The sequence below is a fragment of the Carlito syrichta genome, unplaced genomic scaffold (genome assembly GCF_000164805.1).
Source record: "Carlito syrichta isolate Samal-C Ts95f unplaced genomic scaffold, Tarsius_syrichta-2.0.1 Scaffold303695, whole genome shotgun sequence".
Lineage (NCBI taxonomy): Eukaryota > Metazoa > Chordata > Mammalia > Primates > Tarsiidae > Carlito > Carlito syrichta.
This window is the reverse complement of record NW_007247791.1, coordinates 775,431-800,965: the sequence shown is the minus strand read 5'-3', so window position 1 is coordinate 800,965 and position 25,535 is coordinate 775,431. Positions and strand designations below refer to the sequence as shown.

At 38.6% G+C, this 25,535-nt stretch overlaps 1 protein-coding gene across 1 annotated transcript in view; it reads left to right on the top strand.

Annotated features, from left to right (window-relative positions):
- The first annotated feature begins 3,187 nt into the window (after positions 1–3,187).
- Positions 3,188–25,535, top strand: part of ZNF385D (zinc finger protein 385D) — a 137,651-nt gene continuing 115,303 nt past the window's right edge. Inside the window, exon 1 of the mRNA XM_008059075.2 lies at positions 3,188–3,303. Within this exon, the coding sequence (XP_008057266.1) occupies positions 3,193–3,303 (111 nt within the window). The 5' untranslated portion in view covers positions 3,188–3,192. The remainder of the gene's footprint in view (positions 3,304–25,535) is intronic.

The following is a 25,535-nucleotide window of genomic DNA, read 5'->3' as shown; positions in this document are numbered from 1 at the left end:
CTCACCAATATATGATTTTTAAAAACTCAGCAATATGTGTTTTCAGAGAATATCTTTTATACAAATATACAGTTCATTTTTATTTCAAAGTATCATTGTAAGAAGACTTGAATGTTCCTCTAATGGGCTCTAGATATAATTCACCTCATCTCCAGATAGAAACAGGCCCTGTTTACACACAGAATCACAGAATACACACAACAGACCTTGATGAGGCAGCTACCTCTTAATGTGTCCTCTTTCTGCTTTTAATTTTTCTTTCAGCTGGTGGCTGAAGGGAAAATTATCCTTCAGTGTTCTCTGTGGTAGTTGTTCTAGAAGTTTTATGATGACATTTTAAAGGTGGTCTGAAAATGATCCTAGAAAGAAGAATGAGGGTTATTTAAGCAGCCCAGATTCACACATATGGGTGACTGTTGGCTTTCTCAAGCTCTGTGCATTCTTAATTTTAGTTCTGAGGAGAAGAGGTTGAGGAAGGTTTGGAAACTTAGCTGGCGTGGGGACTTGGCAGGATACATTAAGAAGAATCCTGCACCCTAGCCTGTGGTCTTTGACTCTGTTATCCTATAGCAGGCCTATGCTAAGAAAAAGAGATACAGAGATTTTTAAAGTAATTTTTCATGCTTGGATTAAGACACTGAAATGAGTTTAAGATTGAGCTTAGGTTGTGTATTAAGACTTGAAAAGTTCATAGAATTGAATGAAAATAATTCAAATGTTCATCAGTGGCAAATGGACAGACACTTTGTGGTGTATTCATACCAAAGATTACTACTTCAGCTAGAAGAAAGAACTATCTACAGATTGTATAATGGCATGGATGAATCTGAGAAGCACTGTATTGAATGAATGAAAGATGCCAGACATAAAAGATCGCAAACTGTATGATACCATTTATATGAACTTAAAGAAAAGGCAAAAATATAGAGACAGAAAGCAGACCAGTAATTTTAGGGGGTGTCGGTGAAAGACAGAGATTAACCACAAAGGAAGTATCCAGATAATGGAAATGGTCTATGTGATAATTATCATAATAATATGCATTTGCCACATTTTATCAACTTGTACAGCTAACATTGGTGACTTTTGTTGTATGTCAATTTTACCTAAATAAAACTGATAGAAAGTATGGTAGAATTCACAAGCAAGGGGTATAGGGGATGCTATAATTTGTTAATATCTGGAAGTAATCTGAAAAAGTATGAGTACAACCTGATTTTCGCTCAGAATCTGGGCAAGGATTAATGTCAGATAATAAATTTAAAGGGAAGATGGGAGATAAAAAGGATTACACCCATGAGTTCTTCTTGATCGCTATTACTATTTAATATGTAAGTAAATCAGCTAGCCCAGTTCTTAGCATATAGGAGGCATTTGATAAATGATTACTGCTATGGTTTTTATTGTTGCTGTTATTTAGAGGAGTACATTAGGAGTGCCTAGACAACCTAATACAATGGAGACAAAAACTTTCTCTTACCATCCAGTGGAGAGAGCCTATGAATTAGCTCTTTTTGGTTATTTGAAATACACAAAAGGAGATGGAATTTATCAGTGACTTGTTTAGGGAAATTAATGAACTATAATGTGTCATAGAAACTGAGTATTAAGGCATCATTTCTCTGACACATTCTGACCTTTTATGTGTGTGTCGATTCATTTCTGAGCTATCAGGAAGACTTACTTTTTAAAAATTTTTTTTATTTTAAAATTGTGGGGTACAATTCAGGGTGAGGTATACAAATATTCATTGTTCAGGTACCCTTGTGGATGAGGTGTGCCCTTCCTTCCCCAGGCAGTTTCCCACTACCCCCACTACTGCCAATCCCACCTCTCCACCCTCCCACAGCCCCACAGTTTCCCGCTACTGGCATTCTTTTTCTTATGGTATTAGAACAGTTGTTCAAGGTTATCGAGAAGACTTTCATAAATACTTTGTATCTGATGAGAGGGAAGTGTTCTGATGCTTGCAGGCATTCAGCAGAAGCCATAGCTAAACATATAACCTTAAATTCATTTTGAAATGTCTTTCGTTGATGTGAGAAATGAATAGTCTGCCAACAATGACTATAAGAATGCAGGCTCATGTTAACTTTGCCCTTCACATGTGCTATAAGAACATATAGTAATAGTCAGCATCTATTTTTTTTTAAAGTAGGGACAGAGTCTCACTATGTTGCCCAGGATGGTTGCAAACTCCTGGTTTTATGCAGTCCTCCTGCTTGGTCTCCCAAAGTGCTGGGTTTATATTTGTGAGCTTCCACACCCGGTCTGTTGATTTTTTTTTTTTTAAATGTGCCCAGACTGACTGTGCTAAGTAAATTCCATGGAAATATCACATCTAAACTTCATCAGAACTCTAAGAGATAGATACAATTAGTGAAAGGGGTTGCAAGAATAAACAAGATGATTAAAAGTTCGATCTGATTCTAACAGTTGAGAATCACAGATGTGAACCATACAGCAAAGTTTAGTGAGGGATCATTAAACTAGACTGCTGACATGTTTTTGTTGTTGCTTTTCCTGTCCTGGGGATAGGATAGAGAGAGATAACTGATGTCTGGCCCAAATTCTCTAACCCCTCTCCCCAAAAAATAAATTCATAGAAGAGCAGTATATACTAGGTGGTTAATAAATGAATGCCATTGCTGTATGACTTAATTAAAAGCTCCATATGTTTCAAGGATTGGAAAGCAGGATTAGTATACTCTTTTCTTAGGGCCTAGAAAAATACCAAACATAGACTAAAGTTGACGTTATATAGGGGTACATAACTTATTTTCATGACTGCCTAACTAACCGGTCTGTTTTGAAGTCCATTTTTGGGCAAGGGTCTAAGCACACTTCTGAGTTAGATTCCTGGCACTAGCAATAACTTGAGTTTTGATAAACTTTTAATTATATTTAAGCATTACTAAATGGAGACAACTGTTGATCCCAAATGGGAAAAACAGTTAGTATGCAGAGTCTCATGGGTACATTTATCATTTCCTTATCATACTGTGCTTTGTGCTTATTGTTATTTAATTCCCAAGAAGGTAAAAATGCTGTTTCTTAGAATAAAATTGTTCTTTATAATGTGAGCAGTAGATTGAAGCTGTACAGATTGGTTGTTTAATGAAACAGGCAAAATTCCAATGGAACTGACAAGTTTTATTTCTATTTGTTGTGTTTTTTTTTTTCTCATTACAGATGGACCCAATTCAAAAAGCTGTAATAAATCATACGTTCGGGGTTCCTCTCCCCCATCGAAGAAAGCAAATCATATCATGCAACATTTGCCAGTTGAGATTTAATTCTGATGTAAGTTTATCATTGAGTGTTCACTAAAAATATGCATTATGTCATTATAATCTTGTAGGATAAAAGATTTCTTAAACATTTTTCTCCAATAACTGTGCATGACAAAATTCAAAGACAGTGTTTTAACTCCTTCTATGCTTTAATTTTGGAGATTATTTTATTATGTTTGGCTGTTTATTATATAGAAAAGTTGCACATCTACAATCTTATATACCTATATCTATGTTACACATAGATAATACACTTTGTCTTTGGGAATAGTTAAATTTAGGACCAATGAAGCTTTGAATAGATTACAGCTCTGAAATGAGATAGGTACCAAATTATATTTCAAGGCCAAGATTTTGGCTTTGTAAACACTTTTTGCCTGCCACATTGGCCCCAAATTCCATACTAGCCCTTATGTTTTAAAATATATTTGTGTTAGAGCTCTCAAGTTATTGTCCTAGGTGTAGTCACATTTTAAAGTCCTCCTAAAAACATCAAATTACTCAAACCCCAAAAGAATAAAATCTAAGTTCTTACGTGGAGAATATGCAGAAGAATATTGGTGAACCCAACTAGTGCTTTTCAAGTTATTCAGGGAATTATTTTCACCTTTAATACCTTTTCTAAGTGAGAAAAGGGTGAATCCTGGATCCCTCACAGTGATACTGATTTTGGCCTGTGGCCAATATAAAAAAAAAAAAAAATCTGCGTGTCTTCTCCCTCCTCTACCTCCACCCTCCACCTGTGCCAACCCTGTTTGGTATGGAGTTAGTCTTGGCAGATGCAGAGAGAGAAGAAATGTTGGTTTAGAAAAAATAGGAATTGAACACCAGTCATGTTCCAGGCAAACCGAGGGCTCCCTCCTACCAAAATGAACTCTTCCAAGGGGCCATCATCTTGTCCAAAACCAGCAGGCAGTATGGAGATAACCAAACAGATCTGGATTCTGCAGAGTGTTAGGGCTTCCAGTACTTAATCACCCCAGTCAAGTATATCCCTTCGAAGCTCTGGTGATAAGGATAGAATATAAGCTAATCAGGTCTAGCAAATAAATATGGCATAAATAAAGTGGTTTGTTTCTTCTGTGAGAAGAACATTTCGTTTTATATAAGAATTGCTAGTGTCCTATAAACTCATACCTACTAATGCAGTCATGAAATGATTTCAGAATATTACTTCCATGGACTTTAAAAGAGAAGAGCAGATGGCAAGGCTAGCCACTGTCTTAGATTAGTTGGCCTGTTAAAGCAAAATACCATAAGCTGAGTAGCTTGTAAACAGCAAAAACCGATTTCTCACAGATCTGGAGCCTGAGAAGTTCAAGCTCAAGGTGCTGGCAAATTAAAAGTGTCTGGTAAGGGCCAGCTTTCTGGTTCATAGATGGTACATTTTCACTGTATTCCGACATGATGGAAGGGGTAAAAGAATCCTTTAAGCCTGTTTTATAAGGGAACCAGACTCATTCATGAAGGTTCTGCCTTCATACTTAATTGTTTTCCAAAAGGTCCCACCTCCTAATATCATCACCTTGGGGGGTTAGAATTTCAACATATGAATTTCACAGGAATACCATTATTCAGACCATACCCGTACTTAGATGGTATTTGCTGGAATAACAACAACAACAACAAACAAAACATAACAGATCAAAACAAAAAACACACCAAGCATACAGCATTTTATTTGAAGGAATGTTTTTGGTTTTAAAATGCTGAGTACTTTGATTTGATTTGAATTGCAGAAATTTACCATAGGATGGTTTAATTTATTAACAGTAAAGTATTTTTAGATGCTGATTATTACATAATCTCTAGCTGTTGTAAAAATGAAGCATCCTCTTTTCTTTTTCTTTTTTTTTTTTTTGAGTTGGAGCCTCACTCTTGTCATCCAGGCTGGAGTACAGTAGAATACTCACAGCCACCACAGCCTCGACCTGCTGGGCTCAGGTGATCCTTCTGTCTCAGCCTTCCAAGTAGCTGAAACTATAGATGCACGCCACCATGCCCAGCTAGGTTTTGTGATTTATTGTAAAGACGAGGTATCACCAAGTTGCCCAGGCTGGTCTCAAACCCCCAGGCTCAGGCAATCCTCTTGCCTCAGCTTCCCAAAAGGCTGGAATGACAGGTTGAGCCACCGCGCCCGGCCAAGAGTCCTCTTAATATGTAAATAAGAGTTCTGAACTCAAGAGTTGTACCGTTTATCAATTTCTAAACACTCAGCAAGCAATCATATTTTCATAATTATTATTTTCAGTAGATCTTTTTTAGTTCCTTTTCTCCTAAGTTGTATTGATATTTTACTTTGGAACTGATCAGTTAATGATGCAAAGTCTCCAAGGAGCCACGCTGCCAGCTTCTAACATCTAATGGGGCTATTTAAAATATCTCCTCCTGTCTAAGATTTCATTGTCCATTTTCTCCTTGGTATTAAGAATACTTCCTGTAAACTAGATATCAGAAAAAGACTTCAAGGTCATTGAGCCCAGTCTCCCACTAAGTGTAGGCATTACGGCTGTACATCCAGACCAGGTCTTTTGGTTGATTATGCCAAGTGACGGGCCACTGACCACTTCCAGATGGTGGTTTTTGGGAGGGTTTATGATTCTGCAGATTGATATCAAACTCATTATTGAATGCTTTAGAAATGCTGTCAGATAAGCTTTGCATATTTGTTACAGTCAAGGTCTTACTCTGTCACCCAGGCTGGACTGCGGTGGCATGATCATAGCTCACTGCAGCCTTCAATTCCTGGACTCAAGCACTCTTCACACCTCAGTCTCTGGAGTAGCTGAGACTATAAGAACATTACCACACCTGCTAGCTTTTTAATTTTGTCTCTCGATGTTGCCCAGACTTGCTTTGAACTCTAGGCCTCAAGCGATCCTCCTGCCTCAGCCTTCCAGAGTATTGAGATTACGGCTATAAGCTACCATGCCCAGCCAGATATGCTTTAGAAAACACGTAGGCATTTACATATATAATTATTAGCATTAACAATAAGAAGAATGCGACACAACATAAGGAATATTAACATACCTTTTTTTCCAAAATGTAGTCTTATTTTATTTCCTTTTAAGAGAGATTGGTAATTTATTTTGTTATTGAAGTTTCAAGGTGTCATAGGAATCAATATTCATTTATTAGGAACGATTGGCTTCTCAGTCTCACAAATTTGCCCTCAGGTTTGTCCAGCATGTGGCAAAAAAAACATGGCCAAGGTATTTGGGGGATTTGGACTAATCAGTCTGGGTCATAATAAAACCATTGCAGGCTTGCCCATTTACTAACTGGTTACAGTTCAGTTTTCTATTGCTGCTGTAGCAAATCACCACAAAATTAGTGGCTTGACACAACCCGAATATATAGGCATATCTTAGTGTACTTTGTGTCTCTGTGTCACATTTTGTAATTCTCTCAATATTTAAAACTTTTCTATTATTATTATATCTGTTATGGTGACCTGCGATCAGTGATCATGAATATTACATGGTAATTGTTTTGTGGTGACACAAACCATACCCATATAAGATAGAACTTAACTGATACATATTGAGTGTTCTGACTGTACCATTATCTGGACATTCCCTGTCTTCCTTTTTCTCTTCTGCCTGTCTTACTCCCGGACATGTAGTACTGAAATTAGGCCAATCAAAAACCCTACAGTGGCCTCTGAGTGATCAAGCCAACGGAGGAGTCACAGATCTCTCAATTCACATCAAAAGCAGTAAGTGCTTGATAATGAGGAAGGTATGTTGAAAGCGGATATAGGCTGAAAGCTAAGCTGCTCGCATTCAATGGTTAGCCAAGTTGTGAATGCAAAGGAAAAGTTCTTAAAGGAAGTTAAAGATGCTACCCCTAGTGAACACACACATGATAAGAATGTAAATTAACCTGATTTTTATAGTGATAGAGAGGAAGTTCTGATAGGGACAAAGTTCTAGTGGTCTGCATTGGAGATCAAACCAGCCATGACATGTCCTTAAGTCAGAGCCTAATCCAGAGCAAGGCCCTGACTCTCTTCAATTCTATGAAGGCTGACAGAGGTGAGGAAGCTGATGAAGAAAATTTGAAAGCTAGCAGAAGTTGGTTTATAAGATGTAAAGAAAGAAGCCAACTCCGTGATATGAAAGTGCAGGTGGAACAGCAAGTGCTGATAGGGAAGCCGCAGAGCTGGATCACTGATGAAGGTGGCCACACTAAACAACAGGTTTTCAATGTAAACAAAACAGCCTTCTTTTGGAAGAAGATGCCACCTAGCATTTTCCTAGCTAAAGAAAATAAGTCAATATGTGGCCTGAAGGCTTCAAGGACAGGCTGACTGTCTTGTGAGGAGCTAATGGAAGCCAGGTACCTTGACTTACACCTGTGATCACAGCACTTTGGGAGGCCAAGGTGAGAGAATTGCTTGAGCCCAGGGATTCAAGACCAGCCTGGGCAACTTGGTGAGACCTCGTCTCTACAATAAATTAAAAAATAAGCCGGGCATGGTGGCATGCACTTGTAGTTCCAGCTACTTGGAAGGTTGAGGCAGAAGGATTGCCTGAGTCCAGCAGGTCGAGGCTGCAGTGGCCATGAGCGTGCCACTGTACTCCAGTCTGGGTGACAGAGTGAGAATCCTACTCAAAAAAAAAAAAAAATTAGCGAGGCATGGTGGCACACACCTATAGTTCCAGCTACTTGGAAGACTAAGGTGGAAGGATCACCTGAGCCCAGTAGGTCGAGGCTTTGGTGGCCGTGAGCATGCCACTGTACTCCAGCTGGGTGACAGAGTGAGACTCCTACTCAGAATAAAAAAAAAAGGAGCTAACAGAGCTGGTGAGTTCAAGTTGAAGCCAATGCTCATTCACCATTCTGAAAATCCCAGGGCCATTAAGAATTATGCTAAGTCTCCTCTTCCTGTTTTCTATAAATGGAACAGCAAAGCCTGTGTGACAGTACATCTGTTTGCAGCATGGTTTAATGAATATTTTAAGCCCACTCTTGAGACTTACAGTTCAGAAGAAAAAAGATTTCTTTTAAAATATGACTGGTCATTGACAATGCACCTGGACACCCAATAGCTCTGATGTTCAAGGAGATTAATGTTGTTTACATGGTTGCAAACACAACATCCATTGTGTAGCCCATGGATAAAGAAGTAATTTGACTTTCAAGTCTTATTATTTGAGAAATACGTTTCATAAGACTATGCTGCAGATTATGATTGCTCTGATGGATCTGGGCAAAGTAAATTGAAAACTTTCTGGAAATAATTCACCCTGTAAATATCATTGAGAATATTTGTGACTTGCAAGAGAAGGTCAAAATAGTAACGTGAGCAGGAGTTTGGAAGACGTTGATTTCAACTTCCAGGGATGACTCTGAGAGTTTCAGAACCTCAGTGGAGGAAGTAACTGTAGATGTCGTGGAAATAGCAAGAGAATTAAAATTAGAAGTGGATACTGAAGATGTGACAGAATTGCTGCAAATTCTGTGATCAAACTTTTATGGCTGAAGAGCTGCTTCCCATGAATGAACAAAGAACTTGGTTTCTTAAGATGGAATCTACTCCTGATGAACATCCTGTGAACATGGTTGAAAGAAAAACAGAGGATTTAGAATATTCTATAAACCTTGTTGACAAGGCAGTGGCGGGGTTTGAGAGGATTGACTCCAATTCTGAAGGACGTTCTACTGTGGGCAAAATGCTATCAAACAGCATCTCATGCTACAGAGAAGTATTCTGTGAAAGAAAGTCAGTCAATAATTGTGACAGGTTTCATTGTTGTCTTATTTCAAGAGATTGCCACACCCACTCCAGCCTTCGGCACCCACCACACTGATCACCTACTAGCCATCCAGATCCAGGCGAGACCCTCCACCAGTAAAAAGATTACAATTTGCTGAAGGGTCAGGTGATTGTTAGCATTTTTATAGCAATGAAGTATTTTAATTAAGGTGTGTGCATTATTTTTTAAACGTAATGCTGTTTCATACTGAACACACTACGGTGTCGTGTAAACATAACTTGGATATGCACTGGGAAATGACGAAATACATGTCACTTGCTTTATGGTGATACCTGCTTCATTGCGGTCATCTGGAACCAAAGTGCAGCATCACTGAGGTACGACTGTATCATATTTCAGCTCTGAAGTCGCACTGCCAGAAATGGCCTCCCTAGGTTAAAGTCAAGGTGCCTACAGGTGTTATGTTCCTTCTGCAGCTTCCAGGGAAGAATCTCATTTCTTGCCTCTTTCAATTTCTGGGGGCTGCGTGCCTTGGGGTCCCATTCCATATACAAAACAGCAGTGGGAGATGCAGTTCTTCTCACCTAGAATCATTCTGACTTGCCCTCCTTAGCCTTCCTCTTCCATTTACAGAGCCGTGTGATTCACAAGGGGCCCACCTGGATAATCCAGGGTAATTTCTCTATTTAATGGTCCACTGATTAGCACCCTCATTTCCATCTGCTAACCTACCCCCCTTTGTCAGGTGATAGAACATATTCACAATTTCCAGGGAGTAAGATTTAAACATCTTTGGGCACCCATTATTTTCCCTACCACAGATACTGTGTTTTATTTTGGATGTCTGACTTAGGTTGGAACTGCATTCCGTGACTGTTTGAATTTGTCAGGTAGTCACTCAGTCCAGTTTATTTGGTATATGCAAGTTAGACGTGTATAAATTCATTGCCCTTGTGCGATCTTTTTATCTTGAACCTTGGAGATAAATTCACTATGCAGTGCTAATTTTAGAAGTGGCAGTTGTATTTATTTTTTTAAATTGTAAGATCCAGTGTCGAGTTTGTAAATGACATGACAACATTTTAACTGTCTTACAAATAAAGCATAATTATTGTAGAAGTGAAATACAGGAGTACAAACTCTCTTAGAAACTTAAATAATGTCTTTGTTTCAATATTTGTCAATAAGAGGAATTTATGCACTGGAAATGTTAGATTTGCTTCCTTAATGACCAGCCGTGTCCATAAACACTAATTATAGAATATTTGGATATTGAATGCTAAGATCAGTTGGCTTTATCAATTGATTCATGTATAAGAAGATAATCCCCATATAAAGGAAAAACAAAATCAAAATATACAAACATATCATGCTGGATCATTTTAATCCCAAGAAAAGGCTTTCTAATCCCAATACTACAACCCTTTTGTTCTTCCCAGATAAATCTGGAATTTGTCTTCCTGTTTCCATTTTTACACCTGGATCTTTTTGGAAAAATAACACTGCATCTCAGTTGTATTCTTGGTTGAATCCTCTATCACATAGGGAAAACATTTTTGCCTTATGAACTTTTTTTTTTTTTTTTGAGTTGGAGTCTCAGTCTTTTGCCCTGACTGGAGTGCAGTGGCATGCACGCTCATGGCCACCCCAGCGTCGACCTCCTGGGCTCCAGCAATCCTTCCGCCTCAACCTTCTAAGTAGCCAGAACTACAGAGGCACACTACCATGCCCGGCTATTTTTAATTTTATTGTAGAGACGAGGTCTTGCCAGGTTGCCCGGGCTGGTCTTGAGCCTTCAGGCTCAGGCAATCTACTCTCCTTGACCTCCCAAAGTTCTGTGATTACAGGCTGAGCCACTGATCCCGGCCTGAACTTTTTTACATTTCAAATCATCTTCCTCTTTCGATGGAAATAATAGCTTGTAGTTCTTTTCATCTTTCGATCATGAAAATTCAATTTCCTTTTCCTCTAAGCTTTTATTTATTTTTTTTAACCCTTCATATCATTAACTATGTAGCTTGGTGTTTTGCCATACTTATTTCCTGTATGATACAGTTCCTATTTTTAACCTTGCAGCTAGATAGCTTTTAAAATGTCATACATTATATTATATGCATTTTTAATCAGATTACCTTTTCCTGGTGTAGGCTTTTTCTTGACAAAAACTCTTCTCGACATTCATATTAAACATACATGGGGTTGTGCAGAAAGCTTCCAATTAAAGACTGAAGGGCTGTAATTTGTCCAATTATTTTATCAGCATCTTAAAATAAGCATAAATTACCATGTGGCCTGGGCAAGTTAGTTAGTGTGTTTCTGAAAGACGATTTATAGCAAGGCCAACATGAATGTAAGTTTATTAAGTGATGTAGAGAATGAATACTCAATCATTGTTTACAGAATGGGAAATAGGATCTCCCCTCCCAAACAAAAGACCTATAAAGTTTTAACATCTTTTATTATAGATAGCCACCTCACGATACAATTCCATAATAGGTTAGAGGCAGAAGAGACCTTTTGCTAATTTCACATGCAAAACCCTAGATGCAGAGACTGTAGGAGTTCTGTACAAGGCCACATGACCAGTAAGTGACTGTGTGGGACAATATTCATTTCTCTGCTGTTTATGCCTCATCTGGCCAAGGTTCAGCAAGGTTTATACCTCATCTGGTCAAGGTACACAAGGGTGCAGCAAGTTCATTCGGAAATTTCAGCAGATGCTACAACAATGGCATGGCTTGATCTCTGCATTTCCTGCTTGGTCAGGCTGTCCTAGAACGAAGACCTGAAGGTGTCTTTCCTTAAAGAGCTGATGGAAGGAACCAGAGTGATGTGGAAGGCCATTCAGGAGCAAGGTCTTATCCACCAGTACTCACGAGTCCTCTCTGATGGCATTATTCATGTTCAGTCACTCTCACGATTCAAGCGCAAATGCCTTGCAACTTTAAATAGATATTCATTTGACTGAACTAGAATACAGTAAATGACTCAGGACTGTCAAGCCTCAGTTATTTCAGGGAACTGTTTGATAAACCAAAAGGACAAAAGAGGCCTCATTAGAGCATAATATTGCTTGAATGCCTTATATTTCTCCAAAAGGAGATCCTTGGGATCATCACCAGTGTAACAGGTACATTTGCCAATGGTACTATAGCATAGAAATCTCTTATTTCGCATTGTAGAGCCTAGAAGTATAGCGAAATGAAACCAAGTGTGTGAATTTAATTCACATCTCTTAGTCATCACATCTAAAACCAAGTGTGTAATAATGATGTAATAATAATAATGATGTAAAAGTAATAATGATGAGGATGCTGATAGGAGTATTTTTTTCCCGAGCAAAATGACAAATTTGATCATTTTGCTTAACATCATGTCATCAGATATATTTTTACTATTTAAATCAATATTATTTGTGTTTAAAGGAAATGCCATTTAGTGGGGAAGAGCAAGAATCAATGGCAATTCTACTGGGGACAAAGGACTAGTCTCTTACTTCTTTCTACTTTTTTTATTTTCCAAATATGCTTGAACTTTATAAAGGAAAAGGGAATGGTTGCATCTATTATTTTGTTATTTTTTAAGCTACATATTTTGTCTCAAATTATAAATTCCATTTTGAAGGCCTGTTACAATTTGCTAAGGATTTTCTGAAAACATGCCCATGAGCGTATAGAGATACCACATCATTCTTGCATTTAGATTTCAGAACTTTATTTCATCGCCTAGGAGAAAGGTTAGTACAAATCTGTGGGTGTGAGATGTGCATGTCATCTCAAACCTGAAAGCAGTCTCCAGGAGAGCAGAATGAAACGGCAAGAAGCTCATAGCATCAGGAATGAGGCAACCTGTTGTTTAGAGCGAGTTACTGGCTCTTAATTGGTCATGTGTCTTTGGGCTCCTGGTAAATCTTTACTTTTTAGAAAACTGCAGGGGCAACTTGTCCCTGGCAAAACTGCATCTGTTAAAAAAAAATCAACCTCTTTATGTCTGTTGTTGCTGCTGCTGTATCCTAGGATCTTCTGAGGGACCCAACTATACCTTAAATTTCCAGGCAGCTTTGAAACACCCCTTTGATGAGAGTGTTCTCTCTGCAAGTCTCCAGGACTCAGAGTTATTTGGGGCTTTGGCCAGAGCCCCATGGCCTTCTCTCTGGGTGCTTTTTCTTCTTCAAAAGTAGTCCTTTGACAGAGTCATTCAGCTTGTATAAAAGAGAAGGCACATCTGAGGACCCGATGAGGTTTAGTTGGCCTCTTGGGTCATGGCTGTGTGAGGAGCTGCTCTGTAGAATGTGGTGACGGGCTGGTGGCTGTGGCTGTGTTTGAAACAAGTGACTGGGAGGTCTCTTTTGAAGGGCTTAGATTCTGGGTGTATTAGAGACACATTTTATCTCTCAGCCTCACTGGCTTCCACTTCTTGTGTGGAACCCACAGCTCTGTCAGAAATTCTCAAAAAACAAAACTTGAACAGAAGGGACATGCAAGAAATATTGGGTCTAGCTGTTAAGAGATTTCAGGAGATTGTGAGGCAGCCAAGAGCATAGGAATCTGCTTAAGCAGTGTGCTTCTTTGGCATAATTTTAAAAATGAAACCCCGACTATGAGGTCATTTCAGGACTCTCCGAGTCAGTCTTTGATACTCCAGAGTTTCATCTGAACATGGAATGAAGAAGAAGGGACTGAGAAAAGAGAAATCTTTATAGAAGAGTTCATATTTCTCTGGGTTTCATTTCTTTAAAAACAAAGAAAAATACTAAAATTCATTTTTCCTTCAACTTCTCCTAGACATGGAAAATATGACCTTAAATGTCTAGAAAGAGAAAGTTGACTTTAGATATGATGAGTAGATGCAAATATAACTTCCAGTAAGCAAAGGGGTATTTGCATTTCTGTGGTACTGTGGGCAAGTCAGAGAAGTTGTTTTATACTGGTGCATAGAGAGGTCTAAGAAATCATTCTGTCCATTTGCTCATTGTATATTTGGAGAAACAAAGGCTAGAAGATTTAGTTGGCTTTTGCAAGGGCAATACGTTGTTGAAACAGCTAGGTGGACAGGAAAAAGGGTTCTTAAGCTCCAACACAGTGCTTTCATTTATCATATCAGGTGACATACCTTTTGGACAATGTATTCTGAGACTTGCATTGGTTCCAGCTGATAGTTTTCAATGAAGACAATTGGCCACTTAAGTTCTACACACATTACACAAGTTAATCAAGGGTGGATACCAGCAGTATACTCAAGAATTGTGAGAATAAAGAAAGACATTTCAGAATTGAGAGCTAGCTAAGGGGCATGGTTATTGTAGTGAGTGAGTATTGAAGGGAGCAGGAGAGAATCTAAGCAGAGAGTCTGTTTCATTGAATGCAGTTTGAGAGGAGGGAAAGCTGGAAGGATAGAATGTGACCGGAAGGGCCAAAAGCCTTAGTGAAGCAAGAGGTATGCTTCCAATGAAATGAACTGGAAGTAATCCATGAGCTCATGGAAATGGAGGCAAGAAGCTATTCATGGCAGGAAGGCTATATATGTCTTAGATATCATGTAATAAAATGTTGAATAAACAAGTTAACGAAGTGCTCAAAGCCAGAAACATGCTTTTTATTTTTTATTACCATGACAAGGAAACGAAGGTAGAAGCAAGACTATCTAAGCTGGTCTTAGTTCCAGTTTCACTAAGGAGTATTTAGAATTTCAAAATTTTTTATTAAAATGAATTGTAGGTTTACTTTTCCTCAGGGCCTAATTCCTCCACAATGCAGGATTCATATCCTAGGTAACTGATTCTTTGAAACTTAAATAAGAAAAATCACATTTTTAAAGAGAAATGAATAAAAGAAATTAGACTGAAGAATGGCCTGGAAACTGGTTCTTGTGATTCTAGAAATCCAGTAGTCTCTGGATTTTAGGTTATTTGAAAAAGAAAATTACTATTGTCAAAAATCCCCAAAGTGTAACTTTATGATTATAACTGAATATTTCAGAGTTTGTGTCACATCTGATGAAATCTTTATTAGCTGTGGAATAAAACCCTGGATGTAACCCAGTTATCCAGAAATTGCTTAGTTATACATATCTACTAAAAATATAATCAGTTATTTTCTATCTTTTTACGACTATTTCCAGTTCTTGAAATACTACTTGTCACTAACAAAACTAGTGGAAAACAAAAGTAGAAACTAGATTAATAGGCACCAGTAATTGAAAGTCACAAAGGTAAAACTCATCCCTTTTCATTCACTGTAGTCACTGTTTATCAGGACCCTGTCATTTTTCTGTTTCATTATAGTTTATTTCACATTTTATGAATCAATAGCTTCACTGTAGCCTTGCAAACTAGGACGGTAGAAGGGTTTGTCCCTGGTCAGAGGAGCAAAGGAATTTGAGGAAGAGGTAACTTGTCTGTGTCTGTTCTGGGTGTCTTTTGGTTCTGAGAATGTACTTTCTTGTCCCAACAGTTGGTTTCATTATTGTTTCTTTTTCACTGAGTCCTAGTCTCTATATTAATAAACTAAAGTAATTGTGATGAAATGTGTTTACTTTTTCCAAGTGTTCACACGGCCAAAAATCTCGATATAGTGAACCTTCTATTCATTCTTACCTTCTTCCATTAAAAGTTTCTTATGGTGATTGGTTTAGGAGTGACAGTTTGGTTTGGTTTTAGGCTTAAGGGGAATGAAATTGTTACCAGGCATGCGATAAATTACACGCTACATTTAGATTGCATTGCTAGGATTCTTTAAGTGACTGTAGAACCAAAACTTGAAAAGATGAATGTATTCCTTTGTGATCTATAGGTCTCTGTACAGTCCAGGTACTATTTTAGAACCTTGTACTTAACCCAACACGCTGGCCCGCATTCCACCTTTTCAAGCCTGCCAAACCTTGTTTTAAATGCAGAATGCTGCCTCTGGGATCTGTTGTCTAAGTCCAAATCTGTGTTTTGATACAAATTGAATCCGATAGTGGTAAAGGTTGTAATCATTTGGGGAACTCTTACCTTGTGAAGTGGGAGCTGAGGAGAAATGGAGGGATGGTGTGCTGGGAAAGTTTAATTCTCTATGTCCACGTGTGGTGTTCAATGATAACGCTGAGAAGCAGAGAGATCTTGCCATAATCACACAAGTAACATTCAAGGTATGTGGTTACTCTTTATTGGGCTTAAATGAGCTTTTAAATTCTGTATGTGGGAAATCTGCGGAGACTGATTTATGGCAGATTTATTCTTATCAGGTTTATCGGGACGTCAGGTCCGTCTGCACAACTTTTAACCTTCTCTTAGATTCCTTTATAAAGAAGATTTCAGAAGGTAGTCTCCGAACAGGTTTTCTCCATTTCCCAGCAGAGCTTATTTTCTCTGCATCAGCGAACTTGTCATGATAATCAACTTTTTTGTCCCAACCATCAATCACTCTTGATTACAGCTGGGTAGAAGTTCTGTTCTGTTGATCAGCTCATCAGTGCACATAATATTACACCTGGAGGCCAGTACAAATCATCCCTCGATGGGAAAAGCATTTTCCTTCAAGGCTTTTGTCGATGGTTTTGTCATTTACATTTAGGTCTCATTGAGTTGTCATGTCTATCTGTGACTCTGTCTTCGCTCTCATACAAAATAGCTCTCAAAGTTTGCTTGATTATTTGTACTATATTGTTATTATTCTGCTCTTGCCTTTTTATTTCAGGAAGAGCTGATGATCATCTATTGTACCCTTGTTATCATTTTAGCCTTTTCCAATTCTTAATGCAGATAGTGTAGGAATTAAAATCATATGAATTATAATTCAATGAATATTCAGTACTTCTGTAAAAAAAAACAGTTTAGCATGTGTTTTCCTAGAATGTTTGCAAGTCTAATTTTGTTGATTTTTAATGGTTTCTTAAGTTAGGTTTTTGTTTTATGTTTTGGCTTGGGCTAGGGAATATTTATCTTTAATTTTCATCTTATTTTAAGTAACACTAACTAGCTCTCTTCACAGTTTAAAACACTGAGAAGAAAATATTTTAAAATCAACGTCAGCATTACTCTTAGGCTGTTTCTGTGATATATGTTATATGTAGTGATAGTATTTATTTCTGCAAGCCAACTCATATTTCCTAAGACAGTAGCATTACAGGACAGTTTCTAGAGCAATGATGAGGCATCATGGTCAAATATTTATTGATTTCACAAAGGGTTTCAAATAAATATCTGATTTTGGAACATTTTAATATGTCCTTTCTGTATTCCATAAAGAAACTTTTTCTCTTTCTTGCATTTTTGTTATATTTTATTACTTTATAAATCCTAAAACAATAATTTAGAGAATCATGAAATACATGTTAACATTTATGGTATCCAGTATAAAGACAATAGATTCGCATATGAAATTACAGAATAACATGGATTTGATTAGAAATCACATCTTTCTATTAAAAGGCTTAATTACAAAAACCTAAAGTGTATTTTATGACTGGACTTCCTGTGGCAGTGACGTAGTTTTATCTTTTGATTGAAAGAGGCCAACAGAGTTATCCGTTTTCATTTGTCATTGGCATTTACATCTGACTGGTTCTCACTTTAATCCGTGAAACAAATCCAAGGAAAAATGACATCAATTATTGAGAAAGTGATCTGTGTAGATATTTCTACACAACACAGCATTGAATGGGATTTCAATGTTTTGAAAAGCTGACCTCTGAACTCAACCTGGTTCACTCATGTCTCTGTGGTCTTGAATTTTCCCATGATAGGAGTTGATCTGTTTTGTCAAGGAGTGAACAGTCATTATTCAGGTTTTAAAATCGATCGAACTGAGTGACTCTCCTACTCCTGTTCTTCCTTCTGATTCATCAGCTGTCTGGGTTTTCTCATGTAGAATAAGTCACCAGAGTTCACCTCTTCTCAGCCCAGAAAGGCTGGTCACACGACTGCCCACAAGAAGCTTGGCATCTTAGCCTACAATAAGATTTTTGTACATTTTAAACTTTAGCCGCAGTATAATGCTTCACTTTGAAAATCAGCCCCATATAAGTGGCAGTGTTGGCATATTTATAAAACACCCATGTTGGATGAAAAATTTATTACAACTTATTGTAGACAGTTTGATATGAAATGACAGATTTTTTTTTAATTAGATTCACTGCATGTTTGTCACACGGGCATGTTGTGTACTGGTGGGAATTGAGCTTCTAGAGTGTTCATTCCCCAAACAGTGAGCATGGTACCTAATAGTTTTTAAACCCTTGCTGCCCTCCCTACCTCCACCCTTTTGGTGCCCCCAGTGCCAATTATTTGTGTCTTTGTGTTTTCAATAAATAACTCAGGGAAGAGATTCATTCATTCATTCTCTCTCTCTTTATTCTCTCTCTCCCTTTCTCTCTCTCTCACTCACTCTCTGTCTTTGTCTCCAGTTTTTCCTCTCTGGAGACATTTATTTTGCATTGTAATTCTATTACTGCATTATATGTTGGCAGAAAATTTGATGCAGATTTTGGGAAGCAATACATTTGTGGTCGGTTCCAATTACTAAAAGTTTGACCCTGTGAGCTCCTCTAATTTGAAGCAAACTGCCAATCTTTAAAATGAAAAAGAAAAAAAAGTTAAAACCGCAATGGAAAAATCAAGTTTCTTGCTTTTTTTTTTTCTTTTTCTCACTTTGTCACCCAGGTCAGGAGACACAATCACAGCTTACAGCAGCATCAACCTCTTGAGCTCAGGCAAGCCATCTACTCAGCTTCCAGAATAGTGGGATTAGAGACATGTGCCACCATGCCTGGCAAATTTTTCTTTTCTTTTCTTTTCCTTTTTTTTTTTTTTGTAGAGACAAGGTCTCACTATGTTGCCCAGGCTAGCCTCTAACTCCTGGGTTTAAGTAGTTCACTTACCTCAGCTCCCAAAGTGCTGGGATTACAGCCACCATGCCCAGCCTAAATTTCTATTGTTTTAAAACAAACCCCTAGGTCACTGAAGAGTGTTAAAAGAGAAAGTTAACATATTCTACAACCTATCCCATCTCTTGAGGAAACATACTCTCTAAAAAATGTTCCCAAGTCTTGTTCACACAAACAAATGTGTCAGTATCTGGAAATGGATGAGGGGTATAAGTTATCAATATAGACTTCTGAATGACCTCCATGCCTGTATCTCCAGCTGAAATCTGTCCCTCAAGTCAACACTCAAATATCTGCTGACTCACTCAGTGCCTGCCCTTGGTTGACTGATACCTCATACCTAGAATGTCCAAAACGAAGGGCCATTTCTCAGTCTTCAAAGCCTGCTTCACAGATAGCATTTCTCTCATAATGGCAATTCCATCTTCCTGGTTCCCTGGCTAAACATATTGGAGTCATCTTCTATTCCTATCTTATACCCTAGGTGCAATCCAACACAAAGCACATCAGATATACCTCCAAAATACACCCAGAACCTCACCGCCTCTCAGGATCCTCGTGCTACCACTCTGGTCCCAGCTACCAATGTCTCTCGTCTGTCTTATTGTAGACAATCTCTTAATCATTCTCCCTGCTTCTGCTCCTTTCAGCCAACATTTCAAAAATGTAAGTCATGGTCAGGTGGCTTTTATATGTGAAAGTCCTTGTAGCTGGGACTACAGGTGTGGAACCATCACACTCGGCTAAATTGTTTTGATTTTTTGTAGAGATGAGGTCTTGCTATGTTGCCCAGGCTGGTCTTGAATTGTCCCTCGGTTCAAAGTCATCCTCCCACCTTGGCTTAGCCTCTCAAAGTGCTGAGATTACAGGAGTAAGCCACCATACCCAGTTAGGTGGTTTTATATTGAAAACCCTTTAATGGTGCTGCATTTCACTTTGATGAAGGCAGAGTCCTTAAAATGGCCATGTGACCCTATGAAACATGGCCTCTGGGAGCCTTTCTGGCCTTGTCTCCCCACCACTTGCCTCTCATTCCTGGCCAGTCACACTGGCTTCCTGACCAGGACTGGGACGAGGTGAGGCCAGTGAAGCACTGGTCTGGGGTGCAAAATTCGAGGGCATTCTCTACAACACAGTAATCTAGACAGTAGTTTAATGCAATATTAAAAAGATGACATTGGGGTCAGGTTTCTTCAAGATTCCCCCAAGTGTCACCATCTCTTGATAATTAAGGTGACCACTGTATTTAAGACTTCAACCCCCATCATACCTACCCTCCTCACCTGGTAGTTTTCTCCTAAGCATGGATTATTTTTCAACATGCTACATGATTTATATTTATTGTGTGTGTTGCCCAACTGCAATTAGAATGTTAGTTCTATCAGGGCAAAGATTTTTGCCTGTTTGGTTCACTATTGTATCTAAGCATTAGAGCAGGCATGCCCAACCTGCAGCCCATGGGCTGCATGCAGCCCAGGACAGCTAGTAATGTGGCCTCACAAAATCTTTTAACATCATGTTTAAACAAACATCTCTGACGAGCAGCTTGAGAAGTCGTATTATGTGTATACGTGAGCTATGTTATATAATTTTTGTGTGGCCCAAGGCAATTCAATTCCTCTTTACTCAAAGCCAAAAGATTGGATGCCCCTGCATTGCAGTATTTCTTGGTATATAGTGATTAATACATATTAATTGAATGCTTTTTTTTTTTTTTGAGTCAGTGTCTCACTGTGGTGCCCAGGCTAGAGTGTGGTGGTATACTCATGACTTACCACAGCCTCACACTCCTGGGCTCAAGCAAACTTCCCATCTCATTCTCCTGAGTAGCTGGGACTACAGGTATGAGCCACTGCATTCCACCTGAATGCATAAATTAATGACTAAATGAATGTCATGATGCTTGTTAGTTATATACAACCGAGCTTTCTTTCATCTAAGCTCTGTAATATTTCAACCGTCTCCGAGTTGGTCTTCCTCATCTTTCTAACACAAACCATATAAACCCATACCCCATGACAATAAATAAATGGAGACATTCTTAGGAAAGATGGGAGAAGCTAGCTTTGCCCAGATTCATCCTTGGAGAAGGAATAGGGTCTTCTTCCTGTGAGCTTACTCCATTTGCTGACATCACAGTATTTGATCGCTGCATGAACATTAGATGGTTTTACGATGGATCCAGACTATTCTTGGTATCTTAGCACCAAGCACATTGTTAAGGTCCTCATTACCTACTGTATCAACCATTAAGATGTCCATATACCCAACGACATACATTCTCAATTGTCAGCTAGGGTGATAGTCAAATGAGAGAGATGTATGCTTTTTTCCCAAGTAAGTTTTTAGTTTAATTATTAACAAAATGTTGGAGGAAGAGCATGATGGCTCACGCCTGTAATCCCAGGACTTTGGAAGGCTGAGATGGGAGGATTGCTTGAGCCCAGGAGTTCGAGACCAGCCTGAGTAGCACAGCGAGAACCCGTGTCTACAAAAAATTAAAACAGTTAGCTAGGTGTGATGGTATGCCTGTAGTCCCAGCTACACAGAAGCTTTAGGAGGCTGAGGTGGAAGGATCACCTGAGCCCAGGAAGTTTAGGCTGCTGTGAGCCATGATCATGCCACTGCAGTTCAACCTGGGTGACAGAGTGAGACCCCGACTTAAAAAAAAAAAAAAACCCTGAAAACAAACAAACAAATTTTGGATAATCAAGAGCTTTGGAAGTGCCTAATCTTGGAGAGCATAGGGGAACATTTGTTAATCAGAAGAGATTCAGCTTGTGTCCTATTTTGATTGTTTGGAATCCAGCATATGCTCCTAATCCCAATTAAAGCCTCATTCTCTCCACCACAGACTCTGGAGGTCTGTGGTATAGATAGCTGTGTATTGAACAAAACTAGAGGTGAGTCGTGATGAGATGCAGTCAGAGAAAAGCAGGAGGATCTAAAAGGAAGCATAGTTAGTGGCATCTTTCTGCATTTTTCTTTGTGTGTGTTGGCTTATGGGAAACAGTAGGCACATTGCCTAAGTGACTGGTTAGAGCCACATTGTGGGTTAAGAAAGCTTCTGGACTAATATTCAAGTTAAATAATTTAGACTTCAAGTTCTTCTGCTGTGTACAAATGCAAGCTGAAAACAGGGGAAAAAATCTCTTAGGGATGCATATTCCCTTTTCTTTTCTTGAAACTCATGAGAGCAGTATCCTCATTTTTATTCTGATAATTCTTTGAATTGATTTGAAGCTTCACAATAATTATTCTCCATGCCTAACAAAAGAGGAACAGATAGAGACATACATTTTTCTATTGCTTGACTCTGGCAGTCACCATGTGATGAGGCCTTCATAGATATTGCTTAAAGCCCAGGTGTTCTCAGTAAACAACTTCTTAATAACCAGGATGGAGTATCTCCTAGGATTTCATTCAACTGAAGAAAGGAATAGCAAAGGTCTTGAATGATGCAGTGAATTCTTCTTGTATTAGGCACTCCAGAAGGCCACTGTTAGCTGGCGGTTAAACAAATAAAATGAGAAAGAAGAATTTATCAACTTGATAATTCATAACTAAAGCAACATGGTTCTTTAGAAACAGAGTCAGTGATGGGTGCTAAGGTTGTTACCTCATTGCCATCACAGAGAATATTAGGCAAATTATTATATCCTTGATGCTGTGTCTTTTAGATGATGTAACCTAGAGTTAGTGCCATCCTAGATGCCAAGAAGACATTATCTGGAACTTTGTCTTTTGATCTCAATTTTTCCTATGCAGAAGAGGCAGCTTTGAAACACTTGGTCTCTCTTTCCTCAGGACTCTAATTCCCTCTGTAAGGACAATTGCTCAAAAAGATAAGAAATACCAATGGCAGCTAAATACTTCTTCCTCCACAATACCACAGGGCATCAGAGTATCTTTCATGGACTATTGCTTCAAAAATCATCCATCACTGCAACAGTTTTCCCATAGATTAAGGACTAGATTTGCATTCTAAATGATTCCTTCCAACAGCTGCTGTAAGATAACTTGGCTGTAAGTTAAGAGTTTGCATTTGATAAGCTGCCAGTGAAGCTCATAAAATTCAGCTTGGCAATGGAACTTAAGAAAAGAGGTCTTCTCAGCCCAGTGTGCTTACCCAAGTCAGCAGCATGCATAAAAGCACCCCTCCAGCTCTCTGCTATTCCAGTCAGCATGGGAGTGATGAAAGTTAAGTCCAGTTGCGGTTTTGTGTGTGTGTGCATGTGTGTGTGTCTGAAGAACTGAACCACCCTCTGTTGGATATTTGGGTGGGAAGCTATATTAAGTCTGTTATAGTAGACATCTTAGAGTGTGGATGGAACAATCTGTTCACATCTTTGAGTGATCCCTTGATAAATCATCAAGATCAAAGTTTCAGTTTTGTACCTTCTCTACAATGCAAGTTTAGATGTGAAAGGAGTTATTTTTTCAGATTACTGTTTTCTCCAGCTCTGTGAAATGGAAAGACTGACGGACTTGGGCCAGGCTAATTTGAGGCTCAGCACTATTGACTGTGTGATTTTGAGTAAGTTTATCTTTGTAACTTCTTGAGACTCAGATTCTTGAAAAATGAGGATGATAATACTACCACATAGGATGGCTCTGAAGGTTAAAGAGGGTGTTATAAGCAAAACAGCAGTTTCACAATAAGTATTCAATGTTGATTTTATTGGCTGCCATTGCTTTGCTAAGCCATGGTCTGACCATGTGTCTCCTTGAACCACGGTCACCATGTTTCCTAGCCTTAGCCTCTCCCCTAGCTTGGTGAGGTGAATCTCCTCTCTTTTTCTCTCTCTCATTTACTTTTTAAATAAACTATATTTTCCAGTCTATAAAAAATTATTTCCTCCTTATATTTAATATTGGCTTGAAAATAGGAACATTTTTTCATACTTAGTATCCTACCAAAATCACAAATTAGGTGACTGTGGCAAGATTGCTAGATGTCCAATATTTCTATCTTTTATCCTCAATAATACCATTGAATGATAATTGGGCTCTTTTGGCTAATTCATTTTTTTATTAGAGTTTTAACATGCATATTCATTAAGTTATTTTTTAAAATATAGATAGCCAGTATAGATTAATTCTGGGAGCAATTTTTAGCTTTATTTGGTAATTGATAGATTAGCTCTGGGTTTTCTCTTTCTTCTTTTCTAATCCTGAGCTACAAGATCTTGTGTCATGAATGTAAACTTGACCTAACATTTTTCACAAATTGTTTCAGATTGTAACAATATCTGATCCAGCACTTGATCACTTTTTGATGCCAAACTGAAGTACTGTTCAGTTGGCATTTGGAGTCATACAGATAAATAAAAAATCCACAGGTATAGTGATATATCAATTTAAGCCAGGAGCAGTGGCTCATGCCTGTAATCCCAGCACTTTAGAAGGCGAAGACGAGAGGACTACCTGAGCCCAGGGCTCAGACCAACCTGGACAACTTGGAGAGTCTTTGTCTTCACATTAAGTGAAAAAATTAGGCAGGCATGGTGGCGCGAGCCCGTGGATCCAGCTACTTGGACAGCTGAGGTGGAAGGATCGCCTGAACCCTGCAGGTCAAGGCTGTGGTGGCTGTGAGCGTGCCACTGCACTCTAGCCTGGGAAACAGAGTAAGACTCCTACTTCAAAAAAAAAAGAAAGAGAAAAGAAAATTACGCCATTGACAGTTTTACCAAAGCTTTCATTCTCTAAAATTAGTGGAAGATGACTAGCGTTCAAATACTGAGTGTCCCAAAAATGCCCCAACCAGTACTGGCCTTTATTTTCAAAGAAGAAAGTTAGCATGGACCAAAAAGGGGGTGGGCATTTTCCAACTTTTAAGCAGTCCCTTAGTATTTGTGGTTTTCTAAGTGGGGAAACGTTTCTTGTGTCAGCAGTTGATTCGACAAGCCAATGATGAAGTGACTTCCTCCGCTCCCGTTAAATGATGAAGTGCTTATTTCCCAGTCCATTGGGAAGATTGAAAGCTACCGCCTGCTTTCAGGGTGAGGTCCACTGCTCTTTCACTCACTGGTGATTTAGTCGTACATCAGTAATTTCAGAAACCTGTGATAACTTGTGGCCTTGTTTGTCACTGTAGCTTTATGCACAACTCATCAATGGATGGCAGTGATTATATCCATCTTCACAGAATACAGACCCAGGGGTTTGAATCACAAGACCTTTAACCCTTGAATCTCTGGACCTGTGTGAGACAGTTGTACCCACTCTCCGAAATCAGAGCCAGGTGACATTCTGGAACGCCAGATAACAGATTTATAGGTTGTTTGCCTTTGTGAAATGCTTTGATTTACTAACTTCAGGGGGTCGCTTGAATATGACATACCTAGAAGGGTGTCTGGTCCTCCTAGGCATTCGGTAAGTGCAAAATGAACTCAACATATGCTGAAATGAATTTGTGAGGAAGAAACAGGAAGGTGAAAAAAGAAGATGACCCTGGAAGTTGCTAGATATGTTTTGCTTGGAATATTTACTCAGCCTATTATATTATGCGCAACTGGCATATGTAAACATTTATGCAAATGCTGTCTGCACTTATTTCAGCTATGGGCTTTACATTATTTTCTTAGTATTTTTCAACAGGTTTTGAAAATTTATATTTGACTCTAAGAATGAGATTGGCAGCTGCGGG